This window comes from Lipotes vexillifer, unplaced genomic scaffold (genome assembly GCF_000442215.2).
Source record: "Lipotes vexillifer unplaced genomic scaffold, Lipotes_vexillifer_v1.1 scaffold937, whole genome shotgun sequence".
In the NCBI taxonomy this organism is placed as follows: Eukaryota; Metazoa; Chordata; class Mammalia; order Artiodactyla; family Lipotidae; genus Lipotes; species Lipotes vexillifer.
This window is the reverse complement of record NW_006795975.1, coordinates 982,769-1,010,634: the sequence shown is the minus strand read 5'-3', so window position 1 is coordinate 1,010,634 and position 27,866 is coordinate 982,769. Positions and strand designations below refer to the sequence as shown.

The 27,866-nt window shown below is 40.2% G+C and overlaps 1 protein-coding gene across 1 annotated transcript in view; it reads right to left on the bottom strand.

Annotated features, from left to right (window-relative positions):
* The window catches only part of LOC103071535 (ubiquitin-conjugating enzyme E2 E2), a 357,534-nt gene that overhangs the window by 69,373 nt on the left and 260,295 nt on the right, over positions 1-27,866 (bottom strand). Inside the window, exon 3 of the mRNA XM_007468056.1 lies at positions 15,497-15,629. Coding sequence (XP_007468118.1) covers positions 15,497-15,629 — 133 coding nt within the window. The remainder of the gene's footprint in view (positions 1-15,496; positions 15,630-27,866) is intronic.

Here is a 27,866-nt window from a genome sequence, read left to right as displayed (position 1 = left end):
TAGGGAAAAGCAGATGCACCTAAGTTGGGAGTAGAACCTAGGTACAACTTCTTTGGAGAGCAAGCTGGATAATATCTATTACAATTGAACATGCATACATTCTTTGTTCTAGCAATCTAGAAATTCTAGGAATTTGTCCTACAGCTATATTTATACAAGAAAGACAGCAAGTACAAAGATAGTCCGTGAAGCATTATTTGTGATGGCAAAACAGTAGAAATAACCTATACGTCCACTGTAGGGAACCTGTTATGTAGACTATGAACATTCCTGCGATGAAATAACATATCATTATAATGGAGCTGATCTACATATATGAATAGGGGAGAATCTTGAAGATAAATGAACAAAAGCAAATGCAGAAAAAAAAATGATGTCTTTGGGAGGGGAATGAATGCCAAGCAATGGGGAGGAAGACAGTTTTACTGCATACTTTTTGTGCTGTTTGAACTTTTTACTGTGTATATGCATATCACCTATTTAACACTGTTTTTAAAAAATGAAATAGTCTGGTTAAAGACAAACCACTAAAGAAGAGGTGACGTTTTAAATTGAGAAAGAAGGAAGATAAGAAAAAGTGTGGAAATGAAGAAAATAACTGGAAATAATCTGAAATAAACACATTTCTTTATGTATTATTACCTTGTTGTAGAAACTATTGTTTTATATAATCTATAGGGACAGAGTTTAAAATAAGTTGGTAGCCAAGTAGACAGGAAACATAAATATACAGTACGTATACAGGTTTATAACTTGGCAAATGCCCAAACAAAACCCCATATCTAACCTAATTCTCCACAGAAAGAAAGGCAAAAAGGATGTTCTCCATTGACTACACAAAAGAATGCAATGGGGTGATGGAAAGTATGGCTGTTGTCAATAAACTGAATTATTGTGTGTTTAGCAAGATCACAGCTCAGCACAGCTCAGCTACTTTAGGTGTGAAAAGTGTTGGACTGGAAATCAGGAAGCCAGGAGTTTGAATCCTGGCCCTGGCACTTATTAGCTATGTGATCCTAATCCCATAATTTAATCTAAATTTTAGCTTCCTGTGATAATGAAACCTGCCTCTCAAAGTGAGAGGACCAAGTGGGATAATGAATGCAAAAGTACAGTATAACATTAGTATAAAATACAGTATGATGTCCAGTACCCGATGCTCCACGACCATCATAATGTCAACAGAATTGGAAACAAAGCCCCTAACTGTTCTCCTTCCTTGTCTCCGTGCTTCCTGGGGTGCCTCTTACTCATGTCTATATATGGAGGGCCTGGAAAGTAGTAAGGGCTCAATGAATCTCTGCTTTATAAATTAGTCTTAAAGTAGACGTTTTAAAAAGCAACCAACTTCTAAGCATTTTTGGCAAGTTTCTCCCGATATACTGATACCATCAGAAGAATGTTATCTGATTGCTTAGAATAGCTACACCCGTATGAATAAATCACTGTCACTGTCTGATTCTCAATCTATTTCACTTACAAGCTTTAACTTCTGACTTTGTTTCTTCTTATGCTCTGCAGGGTGAGACCTGTATAACACCTCCAAGGGCCAGCTGACGGTATCTTTCCCCTAACTCAGTGACAAGTCATAATTACATACTGACTTTTTGATCTTGACCAACTGGGAACTGAGAACATTCTTTTCTCCCAAATTTTCCTTGGACCTGCTTGAGCAAATCTCTGAGTGGCTGCTATCTCATCAAGAGATCGGGTTTCAACTCTAAGGGGGGGGAAAAAAAATCAAGGAAATGTGATCATTTGCCATAATGGGGTGATATTTGGCTGGAAGTCCTAAAAATTAACTCAGACCTCCCCACTCTACCCAAACTTGAACAAAATAACATTATCTATAGCGATCCAAACAAAAGTAACACATTTACATAAAGTAGATAATATTACAATTTTTTTTCTTACACGTAGAATACCATTTCCCCATCCCATTTCTCAAGTGGATGTGATCTGTTTAAAAATTGACAAGACATTTAATCAACCCAGGGTGTCTGTTCCATGTCTTGATCTGGTCCCATCAGGGGCTCTTTCCTACAAGGTTGGAAAAATGTCCAGTTCGAAGTTGCTTCTGGTGCAGTCACGCAGAACCACTATTCCTTCAACATCATCCTTCTGTCCTTGAACTTTCCATGGGTCATGGTGTTTCAGAGTTCCCAGTGCTGTTTTCTGGGACTAGTGGGTCCCTATCCTTTGATGTTTGGGATCCTGAAAACTTCATCCTGAAGCGGCTCCACCCTTTTCTTTTCAGAAAACCCATGAGGAGAGGGTGTCACTTGTCTAGATCTGTGAATTTTTCTTTGGAAAAATCTCTCTGATAAACGAGTTGCCATCTTTCCCTGGCTGTGACGGCAAGAGAACTCCTTGTTTTCCAAACATGCGAATGTCTCACTCCAGTTTCCTTTGTTCATTTAACCTCCCTGGAGAAGAATAACCTTTGTGAAGAGATGTAGACCTGCCCACTTCTCCCAGATATGCTGACAGTAATATCCACAAACAGCGACTCCCAACTGGAAGGAGGGCACACTCCACAGAGAAGGAATTCCAGAGCGTGGAGGGACATAGCAAAACCCTTGTTCGAAGCCCCCACATCTACGGCCAGGCTCTGATGGGGGGAGGATGGTAGATATCAGAGGGGCTGATCACACACCACCTCCATCAGAGTTGGGCAAAGGTGTCGGTGGTTGAGTTGATCCAATCTGAAGAGATTAAGTTGGCTTGGGCAATAAGCATTTCAGAGGAGACAGTGGAAAATCAAAAGTCTTTCTCCAAAGTTTGTAACTGCATCAGATTCTGGAAAGCTAGGGAGAAAGGAATCCACCCAACATGTGACTAAATTGAACTTCCTGTCAGCCTAACGGCTGATTTCCTATTAGCTTATGGGCATATTTGGTTTAGAACAAATAAAGTTGGTATTCCTTGCCCTCAAAACAAACAAAATCCAATCCTACTTTCAGTAACTCTTATATTGGTGGTAGCTGGGGCAGTTGCTGCGCACACAGATGGATACAATGTACCTTGTTTTAAAAGCAGGAAGACAATGACCACTGTTTTGCTCTATTTTTATTCACCACATTGATTCTGAAATTTCTCACAACATTAAAGTATAGCACGGCATTTTTAAAAGGTTTATGAAAAAGGAGAACGAACTAAAAAGACAAATTACTGACTCCTGAAATGTAAGCAGTAGCCCAGTCATGATACTGAGGATATAAGGCTGTTTCGGCACTAAGTATGAAATTGACCTGTGAAATGTGAAATGATTTCTTTTACTTTTTTAATTCAAAGACTATTCTAATATGTCAGTTATCCCCCAATTAATTAACAGATTCAACAAAATCCCGTCAGGATTTTTTGCGGCAATTGAGAAGTTTATTCCAAAATTTCTAGGCAAGTGCAAAAGACTTGGGTAGCTAAAAGAATCCTGAAAAATAAAAACAAAGTGAGAGGACATATACGACCGGATTTGAAGACTTAGTGCAAAGCGACAGTCATCAGAACAGTGGGTGTTGGTTTAAGAATAGACTAGAGATCAGCCAACTTGCTTTATAAAGGGCTAGATAATAAATATTTTAGTCTTTGAGGCCATATAGTCTCGTTTACAACTCCTCAACCCTGGTGCTGGAGCAGGAAAGCAGCCCCAGACAACATGTAAACGAACAGGCATGGCTATGTTCCAGTGAAGCTTTATTTACAAAAGCAGGCAGTGAGCTGGCTTTGGCCCATAGGCTATAGTTTGCTGACTTCTGGGATAGACTGAGAGAACAGATCAGAACGTCCAGAAACAGTCCCATACTTATAAAGGCTAGTTTTTGACAGAGGGGCTAAATAATTCAATGGGGGTGATGGGGGGAAAGAATGTCTTTTCAACAAGCAGTGCTGGAACAACTAGATAACTGTATGGAACAAAAGGAACCTTGACCCCTACCTCAAATTTTGCACACAAATTTATTTGAAATGGCTCATACATTTAAGTGTAAAAGCAAAAATTATGATACTGTAAAAAAAATTGGAAAACAAACAGATGAGTGGAAGGGGGATCTACTATGTACAATCTACAAGGACTGTAATTTCATAAAAGAAAGGACATTTTAACAATAAAATGGCAAAAAGCTGTAATGTCAGTATAAAAGGCAGGCCTTTAAATTGAAAAAAAAAAAGAAAAAATATTGGAGAATATCTTTGCTTCCTTGGGAGTGTCAAAGGTTTCTCAGAATGCATAAAGCACTAACCATAAAATAAAAAATTTGATAGAGTACATAAAAAACAAAAACCTCTGCCCACCAAAAGATATTTTAAAAATGAAGAGGCAAGTCCCAGACTGGGGAAAAATATTTGTACTACATAAATCTGACAAAGGATTTTTATTTAAAATATGTAAAGAGTGCCAACAAATCAATGTAAAGAGACAAACAACAATAAAAGTGGATAGCGAGCTTAAACAGACATTTCAAAAAAGATATATAAATGGTGTATAGCACATGAAAAGATGTGTCCTCTTTCAGGAAAATGAATACTATGTTTCAGGTGTACGCGGTGTAGGAGTCAGGGTTAGGGAGAAGCTTGACTTTGCTTTATTTATCTTGTTTGGCTTAAGTGGGGTTTAATGAGGTGTTTATGGGTGCCGAGTTGACAACGGTAAACGGTGATGAGTCTGTAAAGTGCCAACCTGGTTAGGCTGAACTGCGCTGCGCAGAATTCCCTTCCATACGTGTGTCTGGTTAGGTGGGCACCAAGAGGCATTGTGCACAAGAGTTGGTGGTTGGAAAGAAGGGAGCAGAGAGATGGTTTCTATGTGTGGAAGGCTGGTGCCGGGGCATCAGGGTGCTCATAGCTGTTGCTGCTTCTCTGTAGGCCCATCTCACTGGCGTAGGGCTCTACCCTCCCCGGGATACTCCTTCAGCTCCTCCGACCCCTGACCTGGGGGCGTATTTATTTACCTCGATGGCGCCGGGAGCCACCTTCTTCTGCAGAACTCCTGTATCATCACAACCGCAGGCGATGAGAGACTGACATGAGTTCCCGACAGTTCTCGTGGGTTTTAGCTCATGTTCCTGGGTTCTAGCTTGCCCTGCAGACTTCAAGCTCTAGCACCAGGCAACAGCCTCCCAGAGACAATTTAACCAGAACCTACCGCTGTGTGGGGTCCTACAGATACATATGTATCTCCTTACGCAATTGTCTGTAGACTCTCCTATGAGTAAACAGTATTCCCTCGGTAGCCACAGGGCATGGGTTCCAGTAACTCCCGGAGGACATGACAATCTGAGGAAGCTCAAGCCCCTCCTAGTTGGCCCTCCCCATCCCTGGGCTCTGCATCTGTGGATTCAACTGACTGCAGATCCTGGAGTATTTCCGTGGATGTGGAGAACCAGCTGCACCACTGCTCTGACTGAACCCTGCTTGATACAGAATCACTGCACGAACCTGTTTCCTGAAATCTCCACGGTTTCCTGAGGAAGGCTTCCTCCACTGTTCCTCACCCCAGTTATGTCCTCCAAAGTCCCCTGGAGAACCAACCCGAGAGTCTCTGATGCCTCGGGTGCCTAAAGGAGCCAAAGAAAAAGTCAATGATGGGGTTGGTGCTGCTGTTAAGAGACAGGATCATCTGGTCCTTCTGAGATAATACAAGAGCAGATTGGAATCATTTGGAATCCGGCGCAGCCAAAGGGCAGGCCGAAGAGAAGAAAGATCAGCCTTGTGAGTGGAATGACCACGTGGAGCCCAGTCACCGCATCTGCTGGGGGCTACAGAGGACCCCGACAGCAGGGCCAGGCTGGACCTGGAGAGAACCACCAGTACAACAATCAGCCACGTGGCAGTGACGAAATCAGGCACCGGACACCAAACCCGGTCAGAACCCCGACACAGGAAGCCCCAGCAGTTCCCCCCAGAACACTCAGCAGGGACGGGGCCCAGAGCAGGGCACACACGACAGCTGGCATGTGTGTCGGGCGGTGGCAGTGGTACCAGATGGGCCACGAGACCAAAAGGCAGTGCTCAGCGCTAACGGTCCTGAGGATGCTCAGGTCTGTGGCGACACCGTCGTGAAAAGGCTGAGGATAGAGATGAGGGAGAAGGGAAGGAGTAAAGGACTCCCTCCAGGGAATGGATAATTTGGCAGCAGAGGAAGAGGAAGTTGGTCCCTGGCAGGTTGAGGATGGAGATGCAGGAGTTCCAGAGCCAGAGCAGAGCCCAGTTTCCTGCCAGCTCAACTGGGCAACGCTGAAGACCAGCCAGGCCAGGGTCAGGGTCTCCACGTAGAAAAGTTGTCAGTTCATCCATCTATCTACCCATCCATCTATCCATCCATCATCTATCTACCTATGCATCTATCCATCCATCCATCCATTTATGTATGTATCTATCCATCTATCCATCTCTCTCTCTCTCTCGATCTCCCTACCTATTTGAATAAATTTGACACGCAACACTGTATAAGTTTAAGGTGTAAAATGTATTACTTTGATAAATTTGTATACTGTAACATGATTGCCGATGTAGCTATATTTATCAATTGTATAATTATAATACAATATTTGGTCTATATTCACTATACTGTGCATCTCTATGGCTTATTTACTACTCATTACAAGTTTGTACCTTTAAACACCATTACTCTTACCCTGCCGCCCAGCCCCATCCTCTCTGTTAGCCACCGTTTTACTGTTTTTTACACGTTTAATTTTTTTTAGATTCCACATATAAGTGCTATCGTTCAGTATTTGTCTTTCTCTATCTCACTTAGCATAATGTTCTCAAGGTCCACTCATGTTGTCACAAATGGGAGGATATTTTCTTTTCTCACAGATGAATAATATTCTGTTGTGTATATGTATCACATCTTTTTTATCCATTCATCCATTGATGGGCATTTGGGTAGTTTCTGTATCCTGGCTATTGTCAATAAAGCTGTGATGAAAATGAGGGTGCATATATCACATTGAATTCCTGTTTTCATTTCTTTTGGGTGTACACTTAGAAGTGGAATTGCTGGATTATATGGTAAATAAATCCATTTTTAATTTTTTTGAGGAACCTCCATACTGGGTGGACCTATCTGCATTCCCACCAGATAGGGACCCCTTTTCACCACATCCTCACCAGCACCCATTGTCTCTTGTCTTTTTTGATTACATCCTTTCTGACAGGTGTGAGGTGATAGTTCGCTGTGGTTTTGACTTGCATCTCCCTGATGATGGGTGATGTTGAGCATCTTTTCACATGCCTGTTGGCCATCTGTGTATCTTCTTTGGAGAAATGTCTATTTAGTTCTTCTGCCCATTTGTCAATCGGTTTTTGTTGTTGTTGTTATTGAATTGACTGAGTTCTTTATATATTGTGGACATTAACCTCTTACCAATATGTGCTTTGCAGAAATATTCTTTCATTTGGTAGGCTGTCTTTTCATTTTGTTACTTGTCTGTTTTGCTGTGCTGAAGCTTGTGGGTTTGATGTGGCCCTATTTGTTGATTTTTGCTGTTGTTTGTGCTTTTGGTGTTGTGCCTCCCAAGTTACTGCCAAGACCAAAAAGGATGAGCTTCTTCCCTATGTTTTCTTCTACAGGTTTTAGGGTAACAGGTCTTATGTTTAAGTCTTTGATCCATTTTGAGTTGATTTTTCTGAGCGGTGTGAGACAGGGGTCTAATTCCATTGTTCTGTGTGTGTTTCTAGTTTTCCCAGCACCATTAGTTGAAGAGGCTATCCTTTCCCCACTGAGCATTCTTGGATCCCGTGTTTAAATATTAGTTGACCATATAGTTCTGGGATGTCTATTCTGTTCCACTGGTAGATGTGCTTATTTTTGTACCAGTATCTGTTTTTATTACTATGGTTTTGTAGTATAGTTTGAAATCCAGGAGCACGATATCTCCAGTTTTGTTCTTTTTTGGCTATTCAGGATCTTTCATGTTTCTGCCCAAATTTTAGGACTGTTTCTTCATTTTCTGAAGAATGCCTTTGACATTTTGACGGGAGCTGCACTGAATCTGTAGACGGCTTTGGGTAGTACGGCCATTTTATCAATATTAATTCTTCTGATCCACGAACATGAGATGTCTTTCCATTTGTCTGTGTCTTCAGTTTGTTTCAGCAAAATTTTATAGTTTTCATTGTACTGATCTTTCACTTCCTTGGATACATTCATTCCTAAGTATTTCATTGTTTTTTGATGCTATTGTGAATGGGATGGTTTTCTTTATTTCTTTTTCAGATGCTTCATCATTAGTGTAAAGGAATGCAATTGATATCTGCATGTTGATTTTGCATCAACATACGCTTTACGGAAATCATTGATTAACTGCAACAATTTTTTGACTAACTCTCTGGGATTTTCTCTACACAGGATCTCACATCATCAGCAAATAATAACAATTTTACTTCTCCCTTTCTGATCGGGATGCCTTTTATTCCTTTGTGTTGCCTAACTGCTCTGGCTAGAACTTCTTGGACTATATTGAATAGGAGCAGTGAGAGTGGGCATCCTTGCCCTGTTCATGGTTTTAGAGGAAACACTTGCAATTTCTTCTCTCCAATGAGGATAATGTTAGCTGTGGGTCTGTTGTATACGGCCTTTATTATGTTGAGGTATGTTCCTTTTATACCTAGGAAATGACTTCTCCTTTAGCTTAGGGCTAGCAAAATCCAGAAATCAGTATTTACTGTTCCACACAGATTGAATACTGCAGAGTCTGCTAATTAGGAACTCATTGGTGAAGAGCCCCAGGTGCCTTTGGCAAAACTGCAAGGGACTCAGAATCTCTTTGTAGCATTCTTCCCTCCCTGGATCACCTCTTTCATCTCCCTCCCAAAAACCTGTTTTAGAGAATGACCTAATGTAGTGAATTTACACCAGAGTGTAAAATCCAAGAACAAGTGTGCCTTCTTCCAGGATTTAAGTAATTTAGCTTTTCTCTATACCTGGGGAATGACAGGTTCAGTTGAGGACTGGGTTTGAACTCCAGTTCTGCTACCTACTTCTTATGTGACCCGTGTGCCATGTGACCTCCACGGGCCTCAGTTTTCTGATCTATGAAGTGTGTGTGGGAGGGTAAATGCTATCTCCACGGCAAAGTTGTATGGATTAAATTAATTCAACACATTTTTATTGTAGGCCTACTGGATCGCCAGGCATTGTTCTAGGTGCTGGGAATTCAGAAGTGACATAAACATAGACAAGTGCCTGTGCTCGTGGAGCTTACATGCTAACTAGAGAAAGGGAAGCATCACCGACTCATAAACAGAGAAACACAGGATGCCAGGAGGGAGAAGTGCTATGGAGAAAAGCCACGTTTGCAGGTGGGGTAGGGCGAGTTCAGGAGCATAAGGTGGTTGGGGGCTGTCACATGAGACCTTCCCTGGAAGGTGACACTGAGCAGATACCTGCAGGGAGGCAGGGAGTGTGCCACGTGAGTTTCTGGGGGAAGACAGTACAGGCGGAAGGAAGAGCAAATGTCAAGGCGCCATGGAAGGAGCCTGCTTAGAGTACTGGAACCAAGAGTGACAGCTGGCGATTTCAGCGTGATTCTGTAAGGTCTTGCGTGCTTTTACTTAGCGAGGTGAGAATCATGGAGAGTTTTTAGGCCAAGAATGGACGTACTCTGATTCACACTCTAAATGGATCATTTGATGCAGGGGTATACACTGCAGGAGGGATAAGGCAGAAGCAGTGAGATCACATAGGAGACTCCACAGTAATCCAGGGGACGGAAGCAGCTGATGGAGGCTGGGGCCAGAGTGCTACTACTAGAAAGAGTATTACTAAATGGTTAGATCTGGGTTTATTCTGAATATTTATTTCGAGCTGGTGAGACGGGATCTGGCTAGGCTGTGTGAGAAGAGTCAAGATTTTAAGCTTTAGCAACTAGAGAAATGGAGTTCCCATACATTGAGGTGGGGGCACTGGAGGACCTGGATTGGCAGGAGGCGGGTGGGTCGTGTCATCAACAGTTTGGTTTGGGACCTGACCGCTGGGTGTTCAACTGGACATGTCAAATAGGCAAGCCAATCCGTGTGAAAGCACCTGATCCGTGGCCAGGCTTTGTATGAATGTATGAACGCAGGTTAGAAACAGGTGAATTCATGTCGCTCCATGACAACTGTGTGCTCTCTCTCCGAGACCAGAGTGAATGAGCAGGCAGTTGGTTTACACATGTAAACCACTGCTCTCTCTGAAAATGCTGCGGGACACTGTCAGCTTTCTTCTTTGAGCAGCGGAGAAGCAGCAACGACAACAAAAGCAAGTGAATAATAATAACCTGGTTAGAATAAAATTATGGAAATCCCTGATGAACTACAGTTTCAGACCTCTCTCTGGCTTTCAAATGCTGGGTATTGTTGCTTCTTGTGTAACTAATTAGCTACTTTATTCACAATTAGCCTCGGCTTATCAATTTAAGAAAATGAAAATTTTGAAAATCTAAGGGACCTAAATTATCTATTTCATTGTGTGAAAGCAATTAATACCTTTCCTATTAACTGACTTTTCCTTAGTAAGCAAACCACAGTTAATTTCATAAAAAAACAAAACCAAAGCATAAAACATAAAATACACTCTGAAATGATCTCTAAGTTAAGATTTATTTTAAAATGTATTTGATGCAATTGGTAATGGAGGAACGCGCTCTATTGAAAAGCTTTTAGAGACTGCTAATACTAACGAGCTTTTATTCTCAAACAAATATATATGCCTGTAGTTTTTCTGTTTATTTTTTTAAACATCCTAGGCACAAATTTTATCATTCCTTTTTGGAAAATACCTACTGGCAGATACTGTCCTGCCATTACCACGAAAACAATCCTTTCCAGTAACAGATATGAGCATCAGTACAGTGCATCTCACTGGGGCGTAGGTGGCCCGAGGTACTAAAAATAAACAACAAGCACGTTTGATCCTTCTACCGACCCACTCTTAGGTCTACGTAGAAGGCCCACTTATTTATTTATCTTATAAAATATCCAGATCCACAGGGAGACAGAAAAAGCCAATTATGAATAGGCTATGTCTATGTATTTCTAACCACAAAAACACAGCTCTGACCTGTTACCTAACAAGACCCCTTATCCTTAGGATGAATGTCATCAGAATCTCTAAGATACGAAATACCAGACACAGTGTGTCACGATCTTTTCAAAGGGTTTTTAGCAGAAAAAAAAATACTATAGGAATGAAACATATTCCATTATTTTGCTTCTGAATTTTCCAAGTACACATGAAAATACTTACACATTAGACTATTTAAAAAGTGCTGCTTTTGAGCACAGGAGTAATTATCTATGATATGAGTGTGCAAATGTAATACCCAATAAGATATAAAACAACTCCTACTTTACAAATAAATAGACATCTGAATTATAACATTAAAATGTATGTCTACACTGAAAAAGAAATACAGTATTAAAAGACTTTGGGACATACCAGTGATTTATTATGCTTTTCTTTCTTTTTTTTGATCAAAAATATTTTAAATATTTGAGTGTGGTTAAAGGCTCCACAGACAACGTTATGGGAGTATTATGCTTTTCTTTCTGGCCATATATATATTATTCCTGAATAAAGTTTCACCAAACAGATATTTTCTCAGAGAAATGACATCACTGGTGGTTAAGTATTCAACTAAAGACTTGGCATCAGAGACAACTATCAGTATCCTACAAACAGACATGCCGTGCATCTAGTAAAAGAGGCAATAAACATATTGATTAGATAAAAGAATCAGTGGACTGAAAATCGTACTGAGATACAGCATTTGAAAGTACAACTAGTACCTGACTGATTTAAACTAGCAGACTAAGTGTAATGAACATTACATACTGCGTGAAAAATGTGCTTTGCTTGCCTTGTTAGAAGTTAGGTGAGCTCCGGAAGGAATGATCGGAATGGTTCCTCTGAAAGTGTGAAAAATTAGGTGCTGGAGTGTGGGATATTCGAAAAGTCCCTGTGGCAAGAAGAGGCATCCAAGCCACTCCACTGCCCTTTAAGTGACAGATTTGAGCACGATAGTAGTTAAAAGTTCTCAGCAAGGATTCCCAGTCTGAGAGTTTGGGAAAAGGGATCTCGTGGATTCACTGGCACAACAGACTCATTTTATGGTAGATGTTTGATAACGATTAGATGGCCAGTCAGGTTGATCTGTGAACCTCTGCTCTCATCAACGATTCTCTCTGACACCTACAGCTACCCTGGTTCATTCTTCAGAGCACTGGAAAATGCTGCATGAATCAAAGTGTGTGGTGCCTAAGGTTACTGGAAGAAGAGCAAAGGATGAAGGAAATAGAGAAATTAAACCAAACTTAATCACAAATACGGACTATTTAGAGTAACAGGAGACTAGAAAGCATGGGCGTGGTACTTCCAAATTATTAGTAAGTCTTTGTTTTAGTGAACAGTTTTCAAGACACTCGCAAACTTTCCCCTTTAGAGTAACACCTCTGTTTACAAAATCCGATTTCCAAAACTGATAAATTAGGTGGTGATAATTTGCTTTGAAAACTTCCCATGGGTTTCTAATAAATGTGCATTTAAATGATAATTTGAGTACCAAAGTTTGATTTTTCTTTGTCCTAATAGACTGTCTAATCAAATTTATCCACTGGAGGGATTTAGCTTTTTTTCTGGCAGTACTCTTGACAGGTTCTAATTCAGCTTTTTTCTTTGAACACTCCCAGGAAAGGGAAGCCCGGTCTTAGAGGCAAAGCTATTCAAACGCAGACTGTCCGGCAATGGGTCAGATTTTCCTCACGTGGAATCGAAATCTTCCCTGTAACTGACACCCTTCTGCTTCTATTTTTGTCCCATCCAGCCATCCAGGAAGGAGCAAGTCTAACCCCACACAGTTTCTGAAACATCAGAGAACAGCTATCACGTTCCTCCTAGGTCCTATTTTTCCTAGTAAACATCTCCAGGCTAACTATGTATAATTCAGTGGGAAGTACATGGTCCCTGGAGGCCAAGTTCTGTAGATTCCTGGCTGTATATTATTAGAAAACCTCTCCAAACCTCATCTAAGTCTCCTTCTCTGTGAAAGGGAACATCCCAGCCTTATTAGGGTGTTTTGGAGGAGAGATGGGTTCACACAGCAGACGCCCACTCCAGTGAAGAAACTCAAGAAAGCTAATAGTTCTTTCCCTCCCCAGCTTATTCCCGTTTGTCCCTCTGAAAATGAAGAGCTCAGAAGGGAATGAGGCACTCCTGATACCGTCCGATGGGCTCAGAGTTCCAGAGATTGTGCTCCTAAAAATATCTCCTTAAGGCTTCAAGAACTTCAAGTTCCCACAGAATTGTACTCAGTCAGAAGGCCACACATTTTATTCATATGAAAATAAAGCAAGTCTCTCTTTCCTATCTTGTATCATGATTTCTTTCTGAATTTTCAATGAAATACTATACCTTGAGCCGTTCACGTTCCACCTTGTTAGTTTTGGCCAATCCTTTGAGTCCATCAAGGAGGCCTTTTCAGAAACGGAATGATTTTATCTAACCTATGAATCCACTTTCCCTCCTGGGTTTGTTTAATCTACACATTTCTGTCATGCAGAAGCTGGAGAAGCGCACGCATTTTGTGAGATGTGTGTTCCATAGAACAGATCATACCAGGCTTATAAGCAGCACAACTGCCTGACCTGAGTTTTCCCTCCTTCTCACCACCTGTGCTTCCGTTACTGATGGGGCTGCAGAGGAAGGTCCTCACGTCACCGGCAGTGCAACAGGTAAAACCAGATGACTTATGGGCTGGTCCAAAGTAGAAGGGAAGACGTAAGGTTCCCACCCAGTAAAAGGAGAAAATAAAGATTAGTTATACTGGGGCTTCATCACTAAAAACCGACCAAATACAGCCCTGGGGGGGTCCCAGTGCCACCAGCTCTGTCATCTTGGATAAAATGTACTGTGTAATGTAGTAAGGAACACAGGCTTTGGAGCCAGACTTCCTGGGTTCAATCCTGATATCATTTGGATTACGCTGGGTAGTTACTTAGTTTCCCTGTGGATGGGTTTCCTATTTGGTAAAATGATAGTTATTACTTTTTTTTTTTTTTTTTGCGGAACACGGCCCTCTCACCATTGTGGCCTCTCCCGTTGCGGAGCACAGGCTCCGGACGCGCAGGCTCAGCGGCCGTGGCTCACGGACGGGCCCAGCCGCTCCGCGGCATGTGGGATCTTCCCGGACCGGGGCACGAACCCGTGTCCCCTGCATCGGCAGGCAGACTCTCAACCACTGCACCACCAGGGAAGCCCAGTAGTTATTACTTTTTGCTTTGATACCAAAACAAGATCCAAACCTCAATGGAAAGGAAGGAAGAAAGGAAGAGAGAGGAAAATAAAAGAGGGGAGGTAGGAGCCAGGGAGGGGGATCACAGGAAGGTGAAGGTCTAGTCTGAGTCTTGCTTTTTAAATTGTTCACTCCAACCGACAACTCAAATAGGTTTTACTTCCCTCTACATTGAGAAGTTAAGCCAGATGAAACAGGAATTCTGCTTGGTGGCCAACAGACAGAGTCAATGCCCTCTGGGTCTCTTCCTTTCCAAAGTGCAGGATGACTGCTATATTTAGAACAGATAACCAACAAGGACCTGCTGTATAGCACAGGGAAGTCTGCTCGATATTCAGTAATAACCTAAATGGGAAAATATTTTGAAAAAGATAGATATATGTATATGTAAAACTGAATCACTTTGCTGTACACCTGAGACTAACACAACATTGTTAATCAAAAATGCTCCAATATAAATTAAAAAAAAGAATGAATTTAAAGTCATCAGATGACCGACTTACAGGCAGTAGAAAGTTATGTGAAGAATTCTTACAGGATATAATCTTGTCTTAAGTAAGTGAAAATTCGCCCATGTTCTGATGACACTGCTCTTATACTTTCTTCAGTCATTTATGTGTGGCTTTTCATTAATCCATCATTTTTCTTAATGGACTATTATAAATTCTTCTTTATTGCATTTTCCTGACATGATTTCTCAGTCTCTGTGGGTCACACTCTCCACTCTAGTGCATGTGGCATTCACATGGGCAGCTGAGCCCTGGAGGCATCAAACTCAAAGCTTGCAGCTGGCGCCTGAATCCTGGCCGTGGTGGGCTCCCTCGCCCCCAGGTCAGGTCTGGTTCCCCTGGCTCTAGGGCTGGCACCAGCCCACCCTCTGCCCCTACTTCCACCCATAACATGCTGCCTTATGTTACACGCAAACATGTACCACAGAAAGGCGACATGAGGAAGGATGAAAAAAAGCAACGAAGTACGCATAAAGGGCTGGGGTGAGGGAATAAACAGTTTTTCACATTCTGCTTCCATTTACATACAATCAGCCCTGGGAAGTTGCCTATGCTAAGAGAACAGACATGAATTCCTAGGTATGTACACTGAAGAATATGTATATATATATATATATATATATGTATATATACACACACACATATATATATATATATATATATATGCATGCAACAAAACACATTGCTAAAAATGGATGAATACTTCATACTGACCTTGGGGGGTTTAAACGGATAGTCTGGTGAAAAGGTAATGTCAAGAAAGAACACCCCTCCTTCATAGACAGATCCTGGGGGTCCCAATATAGTTGACCTCCATTCATAAATGTTGTCTCCTTTGGGTCCAGCACTGAAATAAGACATACAAATAAAATGTGCTTAGAGATCATATAAAGCTTGGAATTTAAAAAATATCTATTTACGGTAACAATAAATTGAGCCATTCCATAAAAACACACCGAAGTTAACAGATTAATTCTACATAAGGAGTCACTTGTCAACATCATCAGTATTCTATAAATGGAATATGTTGGTATTACTAAATAAAACAGAACCAAGAAGATTCTGTTTTGCCATTCATAACCCTAAACTTACGAAACTAAAGATTCCAAGGACCGTAGACCAGAGGTAGGAGCACAAATGTTTGATAAAGCATAAAATTATTTCTGAGATCCTGAAAAGGGTGATATAGTGTCAAAAAGATAAATTTTCAAAGCTACAAGGGACCCTAGAGAAAAAAAGATACTCTAATCCTTTGTTGACTAAGAACACAAAAGAGGTTCATGGAGATCAGTAAATGTTCATCATCCATAAGACTCAGCTCAAGTATCATTCCCATCTGAATCTTCTTTTCTCTCTCCACCCAAAGATTCCTGGCCAATGCCCACACCCTCCAACTAGTGTGGTCTGTAGAGGAAAAGATGCATCCTTTTGTTTTATACCTGTGTTGTGTAACTGTTTGCTTTTTCCATCCCTCCCTGGAAGTTCTTTGAGGAACAGATTTTGCCTTGTCCTCAGTGCCTAGTAAGTGAATGTTTATTGGATGACGATGCTGGGTTAACAGTGAAGCAAGGGAAGCCACATGGCTACTAGCAGCAAACATACGTCCCCCAGTTGCAGAGAAACTCACTGAGGAAAATAAGACCCACACAAGTCAAGTCAACTGTGTTAATTCTCCCAGGGTAACAGAAGGCAAAGCGAGATTATAGTTTAGCTCCAGTGTTCCTCTTGCCCCATCAAGCTAATATGTACATCTAACAGCCAGAAATTCCCCTCACACCCTGTAGCAAAGTGGGAAACCCTGTTAAAGTGCTTGAGAAGATTTTATTGCCAACAAAAATTTCTCTTCTTTCTTATTTTGAAATTAGTTCATATCTACGAAAAATTCATTGTTGAGCAGTATATCAAAAAAGCATGCATCTTATCTGTGACAAAGGAGGAAAAATATACAATAGGGAGAAGACAGCCTCTTCAATAAATGGTGCTGGGAAAACTGGACAGCTACATGCAAAAGAATCAAACTGGACTACTTTCTCACACCATATACATGATTAAACTCACAATGGATTAAAAACTTAAATGTAAGATCTAAAACCATAAAAATCCTAGAAGAAAACAAAGGCAGTACACTCTTTGACATCTAAGATTGACATCTTAGCAATATTTTTTTGTATATGTCTCCTCAGGCTAGGGAAACAAAAGCAAAAATGAACAAATGGGACTACATCAAACTAAAAAGCCTTTGCACAGTGAAGGAAACTATCAACGAAATGAAAAGGCAGCCTACTGAATGGGAGAAGATATTTGTAAATGATACATTCAATAAGGGGTTAATACCCAAGGTATACAAAGAACCCATACAACTCAACATCAGAAAAACATACAACCTATTAAAAAATGGGCAGAGGGCCTGAATAGATATTTCTCCAAAGAAGACATACAGATGGCCAACAAGCACATGAAAAGATGCTCAACATCACTAATCATGAAATGCAAATCAAAACCACAATGAGATGTCACCTCACAGCTGTCAGAATGGCTATCATGGAAAAGACAACAATTAACAAGTGTTGACGAGGATGTGAACAAAAGGGGAAGAAGCCTTGTGTACTGTTGGTGAGAATGTAAATTGGTACAGCCACTATGGAAAACAGTATGGAGATTCCTCAAAAAAGTAAAAATAGAGCTACCATACAATCCAGTCATTCCGCTTCTGGGCATTTATCTGAAGAAATTAAAACAGTTATTCGAAAAGTAACTGAAAAGATATATGCATCCCAGTGTTCACTGCAGCATTAGTTACACTAGACGAAATACAAAAAAGCAACCTAAGTACCATCGATAGATGAATGGATGAGGAAGATGTGGTACATATATATACACACAATGGAATATTACTGAGCCATAAAAAGTATGAAATCTTGCCATTTGGGACAACATGGATGGACCTTGAGGGTATTATGCTAAGTGAAATAAGTCAGACAGAGAAAGACAAATACCACATCATTTCACTTACACGTGGAATCTGAAAAACGAAACAAAAGAATACATGTAAGACAACAGAACAGACTCACAGATACAGAGAACAAACAGGTGGTTGCCAGAGGGGAGGAGAGGTTGGTGGATGAGAGAAACAGGTGATGGAGATTAAGAGGTACAAACTCGCAGTTACAAAATAAATGAGTCACAGGCATGAAGTATACAGTCAATAATTAAGGATCATTTTTGTATGGTGACACCAAAAAAACCCCCAAAACCCCAAATCCAAAAAAGTATGCATCTTAACCAAGTTCGGATTATTCTGGGAATGCAAGGATGGTTTAATAGTAGAAAATTATTATTGTAATTTACCTTATAACACATTAAAGTAGAAGAAAATGATAATCTCTATAGGTGCAGAAAAAGCACTACATAGGTGCTTTTTTTTATTAAAAATGATAGCTATTTAAGATAAAAACTCCTAGCAAAATTAGAATAGTAAGAAACATCTTTAACCTGATAAAAGGCATATACCAAAAACCTCATAGCAACTATATATTCAATGGTAAAATATTAAAGCACACCCTTTAAAAACTGAGGAACATGACAAGGATGCCCACTATATCCATTTCTAATCATTACTGTATTAGAGCTCATGTTCATCGCGGTATGAAAGGACACAGGAAAAAAACCGAAAGATTTATGGATTGGGATGGAAGAAATAAAGCTGCTTGCATTTGCAGTATTTATGTACACAGAAAAAACCTCCCCAAATCGATACACAATTTATTAAATTTAATAAAAGTTTAGCAAAGTAGCCGGATGTAAGATCAATAGGCAAAATCAACTGCATTCAACACACCAGCAAAATTTGAAAATGTATTTTAGGGCTTCACTGGTGGCACAGTGGTTGAGAGTCCGCCTGCCGATGCAGGGGACACGGGTTCGTGCCCCGGTCCGGGAAGATCCCACATGCCGCGGAGCGGCTGGGCCCGTGAGCCATGGCTGCTGAGCCTGCGCGACCGGAGCCTGTGCTCTGCAACGGGAGAGGCCACAGCAGTGAGAGGCCCGCGTACCAAAAATAAAAAAAAAAAGAAAAAAAATTATTTCAAGATACCTTTTATAAATAGCACTAAAAATATAAGAAACTTATGAATACATTTCATAAAAATATGTAAGATTTTTATGGAGAAAATTATAAAACATACTGAAATACACCCAAGAAAATTAAATATCAATAGATGAAGACACCAAGTTTATAGGTAGGAAACCCAGGATCCTGGGTATGTCAATTTCTCCCTGATCCAATGCAATTCTAATCCACAGTCCAACAGTTACTTAAAAAACGAAACTTGACACGTTGATTCTAGAATGCGTTTGGGAGCTCCAAGAAGCTCCTGAAACTTTTCTACACACATATGAAAATCTGATATAGGTCAGAACTGATGGGGTTAAGAAAACAGTTCTGTCTTTGGGCAGCAGAGAAATTTGATTTCTACCTCAATAAATATGTAAAACTCTGTTGCAGATGGATTAAACACTTAAGTGCAAAAATCAAAAGTTTTGGAGTTTGACTAAAGAGAGTGACAAGGCAAGCCATAAACTGAGAAAAGATATTTGGATCATATAAAACTGACCATAGTGTCCATAATATACAAATTCCTATCAATCAATAAGGAGAAGACAAACTATCCATTAGAAAGGAAAAAAGAGGAAACACGAATGGCCATCATCATGTGAAAAATGCTCAATCTCATTAAAATAAGAGAAAGGAAACTTAAAATTACAATTTAATATTATTTCACAAAATATATAGGCAAAAATGATGAAGATGTGGAAAAATAAGAACTATCCATTGCTGATGAGCGTGCCAATCACTCTGAATGAGGACGTGGACTTCCCTAGTTCAGTTGAATACAGACAGTTCTATATCACAACACAGGAATTGCACTCCTAGGTACATACCCCAGAAAAACTTTTACACGTGCACCAGGAGACATGTACAAGAATGTTCAGGGATGCACTACTTGTAATAGCAAAATGAGAAACAACACAGATGTCCACTGACAGAAAAATGGACACATTCACCCAAAGGAATACTACACAGCAGTGAAAATATATACACCAAGATTGATAAATCTTAGAAATAGCATATTGGATAAAATGTAAGTCTAAAAGGAATATATACGGTACGATACTATTTCTATGAAGTTTAAAAGTAAACAGGAAAATAAATTATGGAGGGACATACACAAAAAGTTCCAGAGAGGAGTCTCCTGGGCAGAATCAGAGGGTGAAGCAGCAGCCCACAGGAGCTTCAATGGTTCTGGGGATGTGTTCTGCTTCTCAGGATGTGTGGTGGGTTCAGGAGTTATTTGTTTTATTACTAGGTTTCACAACTCACTTAGCAGTTAGATGTCTTCTTAGATCTGTATCACATTTTCATATTAAGATAAACTATGCCAACAGCAAGTTGTAGCACAAGTACAGTGTGATCCTACTATAGAAACTAGAAACATATTAATAAAACATTTTATAGCATCTATGGATACAAATCTATGTCAATGTCTTTCAGGAAATGAACTGGAAAAATACACCTAATTTCAAGATGGTAGCTGTGCAAGGAACAGGGGAGAATCGGAGCGGGTGAGGGGATGAAATCGGGACATAGAGAATGAAGGAGAGTTCAATTTTATTTCTACAGTTTGATTTCTCTTATTTAAAATAAGATGTAGTAAAGGAAAAGAAAAGAAAATCACAGTTAGCCAAGTTTACGGCCAAGTACTGAAACATGGTGCAAGGGACCGGGGTGCAGCCTCCCTGCCCCACGTGACCACTGACCTCCCTCTCCTGAAGCAGACAGTGAGGCAGACGGAATATTCAGGCCAGATGACAGCAAAACCTTGCCAACAACAGCCCTTGTTGCCAGACAAGCTCACTCATTTAGATGAATAATACACATGGTTACGCCCGGAGCTATAATTAGACGCAATACACACAGATAAGTTTATTAGAAGGAAGGGCTTAAGAGTAAATTACAGGTTTGTACTTACAACATTACTTCAAGGTAGATGAAATTTAGTTTAAAAAATGCACACAGGAGAGCATACAGCTATGAAACAGTGTGCAGAGACACATTTCCCAAATCTGAAGATATAATTTGTGAGTCACTTTGAGGAATTTTAAGACGATTTTCCAAGAATGGTCACCACAGTTAGTTATATAATGTCGGCTAATTAAGGAGTCACCAATAGTGCCACCAAAGAAGGACCTCGAAAGCACAGGGCAGGAGATACTGCACAAGCTGGGCCGTGTCTGCAGATAACGTATATTCCACTTGTGCCCATTCCAAGTTTTATCTGGCTCTCAGTCAGAACTCCAAATTTTATTGCTTCTTTTAAGTCAGTAAGCTGTCCATGTACTTATTAACAGTGGATTAAATAACTCAGTTAACAGTATCACTCTGAGTTGGTTTGTGCTGCCAAAATGTGTCTTTTTGAGAAATTACTAGTAGTGACAACCTATCTGAAAAACAGATGGGTGCTTTATTTTTACTTTTTAATTAAAAAAATTTTTACTGGAGTATAGTTGATTTACAATGTTGTGTTTGTTTTTTTCTTAAAACATCTTTATTGGAGTATAATTGCTTTAAAATGGTGTGTTAGTTTCTGCTGTATAACAAAGTGAATCAGCTATACGTATACATATATCCCCATACCCCATCCCTCTTGAGTCTCCCTCCCACCCTCCCTATCCTACCCCTCTTGGTGGACACAAAGCACCGAGCTGATCTCCTTGTGCTATGTGCATGCTTCCCACTAGCTATCTGTTTTACATATTGTAGTGTATATATGTCCATGCCACTCTCTCACTTCGTCCAGGCTTACACTACCCCCTCCCCGTGTCCTCAAGTCCATTCTGTACATCTGTGTCTTTATGCCTGTCCTGGCCCTAGGTTCTTCAGAACCACATTTTTTTTTTTTAAGATTCCATATATATGTGTTAGCATATGGTATTTGTTTTTCTTTTTCTGACTTACTTCACTCTGTATGACATACTCTAGGTCCATCCACCTCACTAAAATAACTCAATTTTGTTTCTTTTTATGGCTGAGTAATATTTCATTGTATATATGTGCCACATCTTCTTTATCCATTCGTCCGTCGATGGGCATTTAGGTTGCTTCCATGTCCTGGCTATTGTAAATAGAGCTGCAATGAACATTGTGGTACATGACTCTTTTTGAATTACGGCTTTCTCAAGGTATACGCCCATTGGGATTGCTGGGTCATATGGTAGTTTTTTAAGGAAGCTCCATACTGTTCTCCACAGTGGCTGTATCAACTTACATTCCCACCAACAGTGCAAGAGGGTTCCCTTTTCTCCACACCCTCTCCAGCTTTCTTGTTTGTAGATTTTTTGATGATGGCCATTCTGACCAGTGTGAGGTGATACCTCATTGTAGTTTTGATTTGCATTCCTCTAATGATTAGTGATGTCGAACATCCTTTCATATGTTTCTTGGCAATCTTCTTTGGAGAAATGTCTATTTAGGTCTTCTGCCCATTTTTGGATTGGGTTGTTTGTTTTTTTGATATTGAGCTGCATGAGCTGCTTGTATAATTTGGAGATTAATCCTTTGTCAGTTGCATCATTTGCAAATAATTTCTCCCATTCTGAAGGTTGTCTTTCCGTCTTGTTTATGGTTTCCTTTGCTGTGCAAAAGCTTTGAAGTTTCATTAGGTCCCATTTGTTTATTTTTGTTTTTATTTCCATTTCTCTAGGAGGTGGATCAAAAAGAATCTTGCTGTGATGCTGTGATTTATGTCATAGAGTATTCTGCCTATGTTTTCCCCTAAGAGTTTTATAGTGTCCAGCATTACATTTAGGTCTTTAATCCATTTTGAGTTTACTTTTGTGTGTGGTGTTAGGGAGTGTTCTAATTTCATGCTTTTACAGGTAGCTGTCCAGTTTTCCCAGCACCACTTATTGAAGAGGTTGTCTTTTCGCCACTGTATATTCTTGCCTCCTTATCAAAAATAAGGTGACCATGTGTGCGTGGGTTTATCTCTGGGCTTTCTATCCTGTTCCATTGATCTACATTTCTGTTTTTGTGCCAGTACCATACTGTCTTGATTACTGTAGCTTTTGTAGTATAGTCTGAAGTCCGGGAGACTGATTCCTCCAGCTCCGTTTTTCTTTCTCAACATTGCTTTGGCTATTCGGGGTCTGTTGTGTTTCCATACAAATTGTGAAATTTTTTGTTCTAGTTCTGTGAAAAATGCCATTGGTAGTTTGATAGGGATTGCATTGAATCACTGCAGATTGCTTTGGGTAGTACAGTCCTTTTTATAATGTTGATTCTTCCAATCCAAGAACATGGTATATCTCTCCATCTGTTTGTATCATTCTTAATTTCTTTCATCAGTGTATTATAGTTTTCTGCATACAGGTCTTTTGCCTCCTTAGGTAGGTTTATTCCTAGGTACTTTATTCTTTTTGTTGCAATGGTAAATGGGAGTGTTTCCTTAATTTCTCTTGCAGAATTTTCATCATTAGTGTATAGCAATGCAAGAGATTTCTGTGCATTAATTCTGTATCCTGCTACTTTACCAAATTCATTGATTAGCTCTAGTAATTTTCTGGTTCCATCCTCAGGATTCTCTATGTATAGTATCATGACATCTGCAAACAGTGACAGCTTTACTTCTTTTCTGATTTGGATTCCTTTTATTTCTTTTTCTTCTCTGATTGCTGTGGCTAAAATCTCCAAAACTATGTTGAATAATAGTGGTGAGAGTGGACATCCTTCTCTTGTTCCAGATCTTAGAGGATATGTTTTCAGTTTTTCACCATTGGGCTTTCTCTGCATCTATTGAGATGATCATATGGTTTTTCTCCTTCAATTTGTTAATATGGTTAATCACATTGATAGATTTGCGTATATTGAAGAATCCTTGCATTCCTGGAATAAACCCCACTTGATCATGGTGTATGATCCTTTTAATGTGCTGTTGGATTCTGTTTGCTAGTATTTTGTTGAGGATTTTTGCATCTATGTTCATCAGTGATATTGGCCTGTAGTTTTCTTTCTTTGTGACATCCTTGTCTGGTTTTGGTATCAAGGTGATGGTGGCCTCGTAGAATGAGTTTGGGAGTGTTCCTCCCTCTGCTATATTTTGGAAGAGTTTGAGAAGGATAGGTGTTAGCTCTTCTCTAAATGTTTGATAGAATTCGCCTGTGAAGCCATCTGGTCCTGGGCTTTTGTTTGTTGGAAGATTTTTAATCACAGTTTCAATTTCAGTGTTTGTGACTGGTCTGTTCATATTTTCTATTTCTTCCTGATTCAGTCTTGGTAGTTTGTGCATTTCTAAGAATTTGTCCATTTCTTCCAGATTGTCCATTTTATTGGCATAGAGTTGCTTGTAGTAATCCCTCATGATCTTTTGTATTTCTGCAGTGTCAGTTGTTACTTCTCCTTTTTCATTTCTAATTCTATTGATTTGAGTCTTCTCTCTCTTTTCCTTGATTAGTCTGGCTAATGGTTGACCAATTTCATCTTCTCAAAGAACCAGCTTTTCGTTTTATTGATCTTTGCTATCGTTTCCTTCATTTCTTTTTCACTTATTTCTGATGTGATCTTTATGATTTCTTTCCTTTGGCTAACTTTGGGGATTATTTTTGTTCTTTCTCTAATTGCTTCAGGTGCAAGGTTAGATTGTTTATTTGAGATTTTTCTTGTTTCTTGAGGCAGGATTTTATTGCTATAAACTTCCCTCTTAGAACTGCTTTTGCTGCATCCCACAAGTTTTGGGTAGTCGTGTATTCATTGTCATTTGTTTCTAGGTATTTTTTGATTTCCTCTTTGATTTCTTCAGTGATCTCTTGGTTATTAAGTAGTGTATTGTTTAGCCTCCATGTGTTTGTATTTTTTACAGAGCGGTACGTGGGCCTCTCACTGTTGTGGCCTCTCCCGTTGCAGAGCACAGGCTCCGGATGCGCAGGCCCAGCGGCCATGGCTCACGGGCCCAGTCGCTCTGCGGCATGTGGGATCTTCCCAGACCTGGGCAGGAACCCGTGTCCCCTGCATTGGCAGGCGGACTCTCAACCACTGCGCCACCAGGGAAGCGCGTGTCTCTATTTTTTACAGATTTTTTCCTGTAATTGATATCTAGTCTCATAGCATTGTGGTCAGAAAAGATACCTGATATGATTTCAGTTTTCTTAAATTTACCAAGGCTTGATTTGTGACCCAAGATATGATATATCCTGGAGAATGTTCCATGAGCACTTGAGAAGAAAGTGTATTCTGTTGTTTTTGGGTGGAATGTCCTATAAATATCAGTTAAGTCCATCTTGTTTAATGTATCATTTAAAGCTTGTGTTTCCTTACTTATTTTCATTTTGGATGTTCTGTCCATTGCCAAAGGAGGGTGTTAAAGTCCCCTAGTATTATTGTGTTACTACTGATTTCCCCTTTTATGGCTGTTAGCATTTGCCTTATGTACTGAGGTGTTCCTATGCTGGGTGCATAAATATTTACAATTGTTAGATCTTTTTCCTGGATTAGTCCCTTGATCATTACGTAGTGTTCTCTTTGTCTCTTCTAATAGTCTTTATTTTAAAGTCTATTTTGTCTGATTTGAGAATTGCTACTCTAGCTATCTTCTGATTTGCTTTAGCATGGAATATCTTTTTCCATCCCCTCACTTTCAGTCTGTATGTGTCCCTAAGTCTGAAGTGGGTCTCTTGTAGACAGCATATATACGGGTCTTGTTTTTGTATCCATTCAGCCAGTGTGTGTCTTTTGGTTGGAGCATTTCAACCATTTACATTGAAGGTAATCATTGACATGTTTGTTCTTATTACCATTTTCTTAATTGTTTTGGGTTTGTTTTTGTAGTCTTTTTCTTCTCTTGTGTTTCCTGCCTAGAGAAGTTCCTTTAGCATTTCTTGTAAAGCTCGTTTGGTGGTGCTGAATTCTCTTCGCTTTTGCTTGTCTGTAAAGGTTTTAATTTCTCTGTCCAAACTGAATGAGATCCTTGCTGGGTAGAGTAATCTTGGTTGTAGGTTTTCCCCCTTCATCCCTTTAAATATGTCCTGCCACTCCCTTCTGGCTTCCAGAGTTTCTGCTGAAAGATCAGCTGTTAACCTTAAGGGGATTCCCTTGTATGTTATTTGTTGCTTTTCCCTTGCTGCTTTTAATATATTTTCTTTGTATTTAATTTTTGATAGTTTAATTAATATGTGTCTTGGCAATGTTCTCTTTGGATTTATCCTGTATGGGACTCTCTGTGCTTCCTGAAAGTGAGTGACTATTTCCTTTCCCATATTAGGGAAGTTTTCAACTATAATCTCTTCAGGTATTTTCTCAGTCCCTTTTTTTTTCTCTTCTTCTTCTGGGACCCCTATAATTCGAATGTTGGTGCGTTTAATGTTGTCCCAGAGGTCCCTGAGACTGTCCTCAATTCTTTTCATTCTTTTTTCTTTATTCTGATCTGTGGTAGTTATTTCCACTATTTTATCTTCCAGGTCAGTTATCCGTTCTTCTGCTTCAGTTATTCTGCTGTTGATTCCTTCTAGAGAATTTTAAATTTCATTTGCTGTGTTGTTCATCATTGTTTGTTTGCTCTTTAGTTCTTCTAGGTCCTTGTTAAACATTTCTTGTATTTTCTCCATTGTATTTCCAAGATTTTGGATCATCTTTACTATTATTATTCTGAATTCTTTTTCAGGTAGACTGCCTATTTCCTCTTCATTTGTTTGGTGGGTTTTTACCTTGCTCCTTCATCTGCTGTGTGTTTCTCTGTCTTCTCCCTTTGCTTAACATACTGTGTTTGGGGTCTCCTTTTTGCAGGCTGCAGGTTCGTAGTTCCCATTGTTTTTGGTGTCTGCTCCCAGTGGCTCAGGTTGTTTCAGTGGGTTGTGTAGGCTCCCTGGTGGAGGGGACTGGTTCTTGTGCTCCGGTGGATGAGGCTGGATCTTGTCTTTCAGGTGGGCAGGACCGTGTCCGGTGGTGTGTTTTGGGGTGTCTGTGAACTGTTACGATTTTAGGCAGCCTCTCTGCTAATGGGTGGGGTTGCGTTCCTGTCTTGCTGGTTGATTGGAATGGGGCGTCCAGACCTGAAGCTTGCTGGTCATTGAGTGGAGCTGGGTCTTAGCATTGAGACAGAGATCTCTGGGAGAGTTCTCACTGATTGATATCATGTGAGGCCGGGAGGTGTCTGGTGGACCAATGTCCTGAACTCGGCTCTCCCACCTCAGAGTCTCAGGCCTGACACCTGGCTGGAACATCAAGACCCTGCTGGTCACACGGCTCAGGAAAAAAGGGAGGGAAAAAGAAAGAAAGGAAAAAATATGTATAGTTATTAAAATAAAAAATAAAAAATATCATTAAAATAAAAGAATAAAAAAGTAATAAAAAGAAAAGAGCAACCAAACCAATAAACAAATCCACCAATGATTACAAGCGCTAAAAACTATCCTTAAAAAAAACCCCCAAAATGGATAGACAGAACCCTTGGACAAATGGTAAAAGCAAACCTATACAGATAAAAGCACACAAAGAAGCATACACATACACACTCAACAAAGAGAAAAAGGAAAAACTATATATATTTTAAAAAGAAAATGGAAGAGAGCAACCAAATCAATAAACAAATCTACCAATGACAATAAGCTCTAAACTAAAATAAACATAAGACCAGAAACAAATTACATGCAGAAAGCAAACCCCAAGTCTACAGTTGCTCCCAAAGTCCACAGCCTCAATTTGGGATGATTCTTTGTCTATTCAGGTATTCCACAGACGCAGGGTACATCAAGTTGATTGTGGAGCTGTAATCCGCTGCTTCTGCGGCTGCTGGGAGAGATTTCCCTTTCTCTTCTTTGTTCGCACAGCTCCCGGGGTTCAGCTTTGTATTTGGACCCGCTTCTGCGTGTAGGTCGCCTGAGGGCATCTGTTTTTCACTCAGACAGGATGGGGTTAAAGGAGCCGCTGACTCGGGGGCTCTGGCGCACTCAGGCCGGGGGGGAGGGAGGGGCACGGAGTGCGGGGCGGGCCTGCGGCGGCAGAAGTCGGCGTGACGTTGCAGCAGCCTGAGGCGCT